The sequence below is a fragment of the Takifugu rubripes genome, chromosome 1, assembly GCF_901000725.2.
Source record: "Takifugu rubripes chromosome 1, fTakRub1.2, whole genome shotgun sequence".
Taxonomy (NCBI): Eukaryota; Metazoa; Chordata; class Actinopteri; order Tetraodontiformes; family Tetraodontidae; genus Takifugu; species Takifugu rubripes.
Window position 1 is genome coordinate 22,486,955 of NC_042285.1, and position 9,014 is coordinate 22,495,968.

The 9,014-nt window shown below is 43.6% G+C and overlaps 1 protein-coding gene across 6 annotated transcripts in view; it reads left to right on the forward strand.

Moving 5' to 3' along the window:
- LOC101075215 (LIM and senescent cell antigen-like-containing domain protein 1) overlaps window positions 1-7,008 on the forward strand; it is a 15,533-nt gene extending 8,525 nt beyond the window's left edge. For 2 of the 6 annotated variants that reach the window (XM_003962031.3, XM_029843914.1), the window contains exons 2-10: window positions 1,869-2,028; window positions 2,831-2,897; window positions 3,007-3,127; window positions 3,202-3,351; window positions 3,570-3,720; window positions 4,593-4,685; window positions 5,035-5,083; window positions 5,188-5,263; window positions 6,336-7,008. In XM_003962031.3, the coding sequence (XP_003962080.1) occupies window positions 1,869-2,028; window positions 2,831-2,897; window positions 3,007-3,127; window positions 3,202-3,351; window positions 3,570-3,720; window positions 4,593-4,685; window positions 5,035-5,083; window positions 5,188-5,263; window positions 6,336-6,450 (982 nt within the window). In that variant the 3' untranslated portion in view covers window positions 6,451-7,008. The other 4 variants (XM_029843923.1, XM_029843916.1, XM_029843910.1 and 1 more) reach the window with 4 other exon arrangements.
- Window positions 7,009-9,014: the final 2,006 nt, after the last annotated feature.

Consider the following 9,014-nt stretch of genomic DNA (forward strand, 5'->3'; position numbering starts at 1 on the left):
TCTACACCAAAATAAATCGAGCTGCGTTGAATTCCACAAGTACAATACGGAAAAGGTATCCGAGGCTTTGGTCCTCCTACTGAGGTGGAGTTAGTGCAGTGTAACAGAATGTAAAGGCTTCTCGTAGTAGCCGGGTTTCCTGTCCTCTTGGATTAGGCTAAAGCTCTTTTGGGTACTATGCTGCCTTGTGCACTGCAGGAGGGAGGACATAGGAAAAGCTATTTTGGTGCCAAGAGGCGAGTTGTTATGCAAAATAGAATATGGGAGCTGGCATTCCGAGTATGTGTCCATGAATACAGGGGAAGCTAAATATACACACCTCAGCTGCATTTCTGAATGATGTGGCTGCTCAGGTTGGGGACATTCTGAGTCCACTTTCTCCAAATGCAAGCCAGAATTTATGCTAGTTTATTGTTAAGTGTCCACTGAGAGGGGCGTCACCAGTATCTGGGTCTGATATTGCCATGATGTTATCTACACAGGTAGTGAGAGAGCAGAAAACAAACATGGAGGAGAAACACAACAGAGAACACTTATGTGGACCGAGGAGGGAGAGTTAAGGCAACAGAACGTCAGAGCCTCCCTTTGTAGTCACGGGAGGGTATGTTAGCGATAACAGTATGGAGACAGAGTCACGTGTTGCCTGGTTACAGGATCTAAGGCTTCAAATCCCTGCTAAAAGGCAAGGTAGCGCTGCAAAATATGGGTTGCATGCAGACAGTCTGGCTCTCATGAGAAAACACACTTATATTTGAATTTAGGAGTGAGATATTACCTTGTGAAACAATGCTGCAAAAAATTAAAAATAAATCTGTATATATATAAAAAAAAAAAATTGTTTCATTCCTCTTGCACAACACCCTTGTTTAAGTCTTCTGTGGTGAAAATTGATGGAACACAAATGGGATTAAGGATTTATTTCGCTACCAGATCAGCTGCCAGTTGCAGAAGCCACTAAAAGCAGATAGGAGGAGGAAATTCCTCCCAGATGTACGCAATCACTTCCTCCTGCAAGTCATTTGGGGCTGATTCTGCATCGCGTTTCAGCACAGACTTAAAACGACAGCTGAACAAGAGTCGATTAATAGTTGGGAATTGTGCAACATGCCATGTAAATACTTGTTAACGCCCTAGTTTATCTGACAGACGGCATCAGTACATCAACCCAGGTGCGTGTTTCCTGCAGACCATTTGAACACCGCTGTCACGGTTCAGCCTTCCCCAGTCAAAAGAATTTAACCATAACTGTGTAATAAAATATTTAAGTGAAGGGCTGTAGTCTTTAGAGTATCTTTCACACCTATATGTCTGATCTCCTCCAGACATTAAGAAGCCATGATGCCATTATTATCGTGGACTTACTGACGGAATTTCAGTTGTTGCCACACTTTCGTCGCCTCTAATGGAAAAATATTTGGCCTGGAGCACCTGCGCAGCTGACGTATTGAAGTCTTGTTTTCGCAGTGAAACAGTTGTGATTGTTTGATGAAAGGGTGGGTTTGGCGTTACAGGCGATCTCTGCTTCGCTGCTGAAACGCTGCGGCTGAACAAACAGTTATATCATCTAGTTTCTTGGTGTGTAGGTCCCGTACCTCAGAGATCCTCACACCCTGATAGGCCGGGAGCCAACACGAACCACAAAACCACAAGAACCACCTTTTGCATGACTTTTAGCTTTTGTGTCGTTTAGTTTTTGTGTCGTGTTGGTGTGGCTGCACATGAAAGAGATGCACAAAGTTGTTATTTAAGAAAAAGAACTACGGATGAGAAAGCATTTTATTGCAAATATTCTTTTTCTTTGAAATGTACTGATGTGGTGAGGCGTGTTATAAGACCGTAACTATTCTCTGACCTTTTCTTCCCCTCAGCAACATGGCCAACGCTCTGGCTAACGCCATGTGCGAGCGTTGCAAGAGCGGCTTCGCCCCTTTGGAGAAGATCGTGAACAGCAACGGGGAACTTTACCACGAGCAGTGCTTCGTGTGCGCCCAGTGCTTCCAGCAGTTCCCAGAGGGACTCTTCTACGAGGTGAAACCTTCCCCTCTGGTGCTTTTATTGCTGTAATGAATCAGAGGCTGATGCTTCGGCCGTGTTAAGGGGGCGTGTGCACGTTCTTCCAGGAAGCTCAGCAGCCTCGACACAAGGCCAGATGTCTTTAACAGGCCCCATAGAGACGGATGCACCTTTGTTTGGTCAATTTATTGAAGGAAAGCTGTCCCTGATGCTCTGATCAATAAACAGACACACAGCCTGATATTCTCTGTGAATAATTCAGCTTGATGCCGTAAATACATGAAAGGATTTATTGTTACCGTCCGCCTGGTCACAGGTTTTTCCACCTTGTGTTTGGGAAAATGTTGACTTGTTAGGTTAATTCAGCAAAAATACATTATAATTGATTACATGTTTGATAAGGATGAGTATGAAAACCACTTCACAGGGTAATGTTTAGTATAAAGCTACATTAGGAGCTCTACTGAGTGTCTGTAATGTATTAATTCCTTTTTTTTATACAAGTGGGTTCTTTAGAATTTAGCTAAAGAACTGCAGCGGTTCAACAACTCATCAAGAGGAAGCCATGCAATTCACAGCTCTGGTATCAGGAAAAGGCACCACTTCCTGCGTTAGGCCGTTTAATTCCTGTTACGGAGCCATATTTTACATTGATAACATTAGAAAATGTGCAATGTAGTAGATACGTTTTTGTTCAATAAATGTTCTTTTTTAAATTTGCTGGTTTGCTGTTGCTGTGATTATAAAGGTCTTCTTGATTATGTTATTGTCAGTGTTAAACAGTGCTGTTTTAAAGCTGGAATTGTTTCATTCACAGTTTGAAGGGAGGAAATATTGCGAACATGACTTTCAGATGCTGTTCGCCCCCTGCTGCCACCAGTGTGGTGAGTACAGACGATAAGAGACAGTTAATATTGTTGCCTGGGTCTCAATACCCACAAAACCTTTCCTGCAGATGATTTAACTCTGCTTAATCCCGCTTTGACCTCCAAGGTGAGTTCATCATCGGCCGTGTGATCAAGGCCATGAACAACAGTTGGCATCCAGACTGTTTCTGCTGCGACATCTGCCAGGCTGTGCTCGCCGATGTTGGATTTGTTAAGAATGCTGGAAGGTCGGTGTGTAAAAGGCTTTGCATACACCTCTCTCCATGGGAGTGCCTCATCCACGTTGTTTTCTTCCCATCAGGCACCTGTGTCGTCCGTGTCACAACAGGGAGAAAGCTCGGGGCCTCGGCAAGTACATCTGCCAGAAATGTCACGCCATCATTGAGGAGCAGCCTCTGCTGTTCAAGAACGACCCCTACCACCCTGACCACTTCAACTGCAACAACTGCGGGTAAACGCACACACACACACACACACACACACACACACACACACACACACACACACACACAGATCACTCTCACTTACTGTACAATGATACGGTATATACCGCCCTCTACTGGACAACTGTAGGTCTAAACCCGAAATATTGTGTTAATGTCATAGAGGTTAATTCGAATCGTATAGAATATTTTAAACTTGCGTGGATTTACATCTTGTGTATTTCAGAAAGGAGCTGACCTCTGATGCTCGAGAGCTAAAGGGGGAGCTCTACTGTCTGCCCTGTCATGACAAGATGGGCGTCCCCATCTGTGGGGCCTGTAGGAGACCAATTGAAGGACGTGTGGTCAACGCCATGGGCAAGCAGTGGCACGTGGAGGTGAGACGTTCAAAGACTCCAAATACTTAAGTTAAAATGACTTCACAGTTGAAATTCAAGAAGATGTTTGCTGGGGAGTTTTTGAAAGAATTGTCTAAAGAAATATGGTTGTGTTTTATCAGTTTTCTCCACGGTCCCAGTAAAGTCCAGCCCTGCCTTTGTACTTCCTTTCTTCTGCCATATATGTCCTCCTCGTGTTTTCTGTCTCGTCCTGTTTCACTACCCTGGCCCCTCCCATGTAGCACCACGTGTGCACTGTGTGCGAGCGCCCCTTTCAGGGCCACCCGTTTTACGAGCGAGCTGGTCGCGCCTATTGTGAGAGACATTTTGACATGGTGAGGGGTTTGACAGTGGGCCTGGTGTTGAGTGCTGCCCTCCTGCATCTCTCCTCCCTGAAAATTGCAGCCTCAGCATGAAGGTTACAGTGATGCATAAACCCAGAGGTCGCTGACCTGGAGACCTTACAGGTCCATGTTCCAGCACCTGCAGTTGGTTCCTGTTTCTGCTCTGTTTTGTTTTGAATTTTCAGAATATATGCATTAAGTAAAACCTCTGTAAAACACATTTTTAAATTAAAGTTGTCAGCAATGACCAGTTTTGCTGATCTGAAATATCAGCCACACGAAGGGTCTTAATTCAGTTATCTCTCAAATTTCCAATTAATTCCCTACAGTCCCGCTCTTCCCATTAGTCTGCTTTCTCAACCACCAACTCCAGCTGTAGTTTTATTTTTGATGCAGTAACAGGACATCTGGTCTGAACTGATCTGGTTGTGGTTTGACCTGATAATGTCTGAACCAGAATTTGATAATGTGTTGACTGACGGTTGCTCTCGCTAACCACGTGTTCCTTGGCCGCGGGTGTGTTTGCAGCATTTTGTGTGTGCTAAGTGTGAGAAACCGTTCCTGGGACACCGTCACTACGAACGCAAGGGCCTGGCCTACTGTGAAACACACTATAACCAGGTAACCTTTCAACCAATGGGAGAATGATAAAGCCCGGCATGTTTTTTGTTCGTGTAATCGTAAACAGCATCACATTTATACCCATTATTCAGTAATTTCAGCACATTTGATGCAGTGTAATTTGCAATCAGCAAAGAAACTTGTAATATTACACAAAAATTGGAATTTAAAACGTGTAAAGTCCAAATTTAGGGGATTTTGACTCCACCTGCCACCATGTTTCAAGTAGCATCCTTTTGCTTGTTTGCATGTTTGTTTTAATATGCCGTGTTTTATGAGCCCTTCACATCTCCACTGCTGTGTGAGTTACGGTATTGCTAACTGTGTTTTTCACCTGTGTCACGCTCAGCTGTTCGGAGATGTTTGCTACCACTGCAACCGTGTAATCGAAGGAGATGGTGAGCACCATAGCTTTGATTTTAAAAATATTATAAATCAGTCTGTGTTTCAAGACAAGACATATTCCAACCTTTTTCTAAGCCATATTTTGCTGTTTCATCAGTGGTTTCTGCCCTCAACAAGGCCTGGTGTGTCAACTGTTTCGCCTGCTCTACTTGCAACAGCAAGCTTACTCTAAAGTGAGTAACGACCAGTGAGGAGTGACACACACACATTTTCACCCATCACACTCCCGTTTCACACACAAATCTCTTGTTGCTTGACATTTTTCTTTTCGCGACTTAACCTGTGGTGCCATTTTCATGCACCTCATTCTTCCTTTGCTCCATTTTTAATACCTCTCATCTGTTCACTGTCTCATCCGTTTTTTTCCTCCATCTTCTCCATCTACACTTTGTCTGCTTCATCTCTCCTCATCCCCTCAACCCCCTATTTAGGGATAAATTTGTGGAGGTGGATCTAAAGCCAGTATGTAAGCACTGCTATGAACGCCTGCCAGACGATATGAAACGCCGGCTGGCCAGGCGCGAGCGCGACTCCAAAGACAAGAAGAAGAAAACATTGATCCCCATGTGTCTTTGATCCTCTTTTTCTCCTTTCTCCTCCTCTGCAATGTTTCCCCTTCGGTCAGTTTCCTTCTTGCTTTTCTTTCTGTTCTTTTTATTGCTTTTTACATCAGGTGACATTGCACAATCAATGACTTAACATCTACATCCCTGCCTGACTCAGCAATCAGGATTAAGACTGTCTGGTCAGTTCTTCAGACAGGGTAAAGCCTTTATTTCCTCTGATAGCTTTGCAGTTGGTAGAGCACACAGTTCTGTCTGGCTTTTATTGCTGGTAGAATTTAAAGGCATCACGGTAGGTGCAGACAAATCAGCTCAGGGCACATTTCAGCTGCACTCGCTGGAAAAACTAAAATAAAAAAAAATAAAAGTGATAATTACATCTGCCCAGTGAAGTAATAAATACCTGAGAAATCAAAAAGAGAAAATGCCTTTTCCAACTGAAAATAGTCCCATTTGTTTGGGCTAATAAACAAATCACCTGTCTAAAATGTGGGGGATTTGGAGATCATTACTTCACTTTACTTATTTTCGACATCTGTCAATGATTCATCCTTCTTTCCCCCTGCTTGCCAACATTTAATTGCTCACTATATTATTATGGGATCAGACTGGCAGCCATTATGAAAGCAACAGATTTGAATACACTTTTGTTGAGTCCAGGACCCCTTTTTTCTCTGCACAGGAACAAGTTTGTGGAGTTTGATATGAAGCCAGTGTGTAAGAAATGCTACGAGAAGTTCCCCCTGGAGTTGAAGAAGAGGTTGAAGAAGCTGTCTGACGCTGTTGCACGGAAGTAAACGTGCAGTCGGTGCAGGTGGGGGAGGGGAGGCAGATGGTCGAATTTCTTAAGATGACAATGTTTTAAGATAAAGTTTGCGTTGGTTTGAATCATTAGCGTATGAAAAACCAGAGGAAAGAATGCTGTAAAGAGTATATATTTCCCATGTTTGCCTTATTTTGCCATATGAAATATAATTCCTGATGGCCTTTAACAGAACAATTAGGTTCATCTTCTTGATGGTTTGTGTCATGATGCCAAATTTTTGTCATCTCTCCCACTCCTCTTACTGAATCTGTTCTTCAGTAATTTCATATTCAAAGAAAGAGATTGAAAACCTTATTTAATGTGTATGTGAAATGTCTCCGTCATGTTTTCCAGCATACATTATTGTACACCTGTATGTATTTATGTCAGCTTGATAATGCAAAATATGTTTAACTTTTCTTTCACATCTATTTTATTGACATCCTAATCAAGTGTTTTTGTTGCATTAATGATGGAATTACTGTATTTCTCACTTAAAAGGTTGCCTTGTTTTTACATTCAATTCCTAATAAAACATTTGTTTCACTTATGCAGTCTTATATCATCCAGAAAAGCTCTAATATCAATATATGCGAGAAGAAACACTCCCCAAGTTACTACATCATTAAAAATTACTGGTGGGCTGTCAGCAAACCCTGAACACATTAAGCTCCACAGAATGGAGATTTATTACACACAACTGGTAACTTGTGTTACAGCATGTGCAGGAAACATGCGTGAACATGTGGCTCTGCTCTGCTGACTGATTCAGTGAAACATCCTTCTAGAGAAGTCAAGCCACTTTCTCGGATCTCAGATCCTATTAGGAAAAAAATAAGCGGACTGTTGTGAATGTGGAGGACTATTTCCTATTATGAGACTTCTTTTATCATAGTGCAGTTGAAAGAAAAATAAAATCACATTCCACTCGAAGTCTGTTTCAATAAAGAACACATACCGCATATGCTGTGACCTCAGTTCCACCATTTAGGTTTAAATTTTGTTTCAACAGAAATAATTCTGCACAGACACTGATGGTCATGGCAGTGTTTTAACACTAAAGTTAAACAGGATCTTTCACAGAAATCATGATTTTTTGGTATTTTGTTTAAATAAAATTGCAAGTACACTCTGCTGGATTGCATGATTTGCAGGACCCCCTAATGACGAGCAATATTATTGGTTCTAAATTTCCGTTGACACCTCTGCTCTGGTGGATTGCATGATTTATTTCTCTCAGATTTACTTCTCATATGTGCTATAGTCCAACTAATTAAAAGATATATGGCCCTATTTGTGATTAAAATATACATGAGTAAATCTCTGTTGGTCTCTTTACTAATAACCCAATTCATGAAAGATTTAATAGATCCAGATGTGGCGGGGTGGAGAGAGGTGGAACGGTCAACGACAACGCCACCTGGGGAATTTCCCCCCAGGAACTAACCGGAAAACCGGCACGCGCAGATAAGGTTCGGTTCCAGAGGCAGAGACAGGATTGAGGGTTAGGCACTACAATTTTATTAAATCCAACTCAACACAAAAATAACTCGGCTGTACAAAAGTCAAACAAAAGGGGTGGACAGGGCCGGGGCCCCACCGGCAGGTAAAACGCAATTAGGGGAGATAACCAAACTAAAAACACCCGTGCTACTGCAAACAAAACTACACACGAGGGGTGAGGAAAACGCCCTCCACCAGGGGTTGGGTCCCCGCCGTGGCCCGCAGCACCCGTCCACAAAGAAAAGAGAACAATTAAATTTCCAGCGGTAACAATTGACGCGACGAGCACACACACCTCACACAGACAGGCAATAAATTGTGACCAACAAGAACACCACATCAAACAAGAAACGAACAGAAACAAAACCTAAAAGAGTAAATGCCAGTTGATACGATTTACCCACACTGTTAAGAGTCTAAAAATGAAATCAATAGCTCCGTGGTCGCCTCGGCGGCACCACTACGTCTCAGCGCCGTCCCCCGAGCGAAGGGGGGCGAGAGAGAGAGCGCGAGAGCGAACAGGAGAGAGTCCCGAAAGCGGGACTGAGCCAAGGCAGCAGTGGGTCCAGTACGCGAGGTAGTCCGTGCCGACTGTGTTTGGTGGCGCCACCACTCCGTGAGGGGTTCCCGCTGGGGCAACGCGACCCACCGACGCCAGCCGGCAGCCAACTGCCCAGTGCAGACTAGCGCGCGTGCCCTAACGGCAAAGCGTTCTAGGCGGAAGGATGGCGGGAGGAAGCACCAACCTTCTTGGCGCTGCCAAACAGCATGCTCGCGCTGTGAAACAGTTTGTTGGTCGAACCGCCCAGATAAGCCGCAACCCCGCCGTACCGTCGAAGGGGGGAAACAACTGAAGTCAACTGGAGGCAGTGCCTTATATAAACCTTTTCCCACCCACCAATTAAGGCACTACCTCCATAGGGCACCTGTTCGGAGGGCAGGCCACGCCCTGTCACACATACAAACTTTTAATTATACACAATCCGTAAGAAATAAGACCTAGTTTTGAATTCAGGTAGTCGATAATGTCGGGTTTTTCCAATTAATAAAATC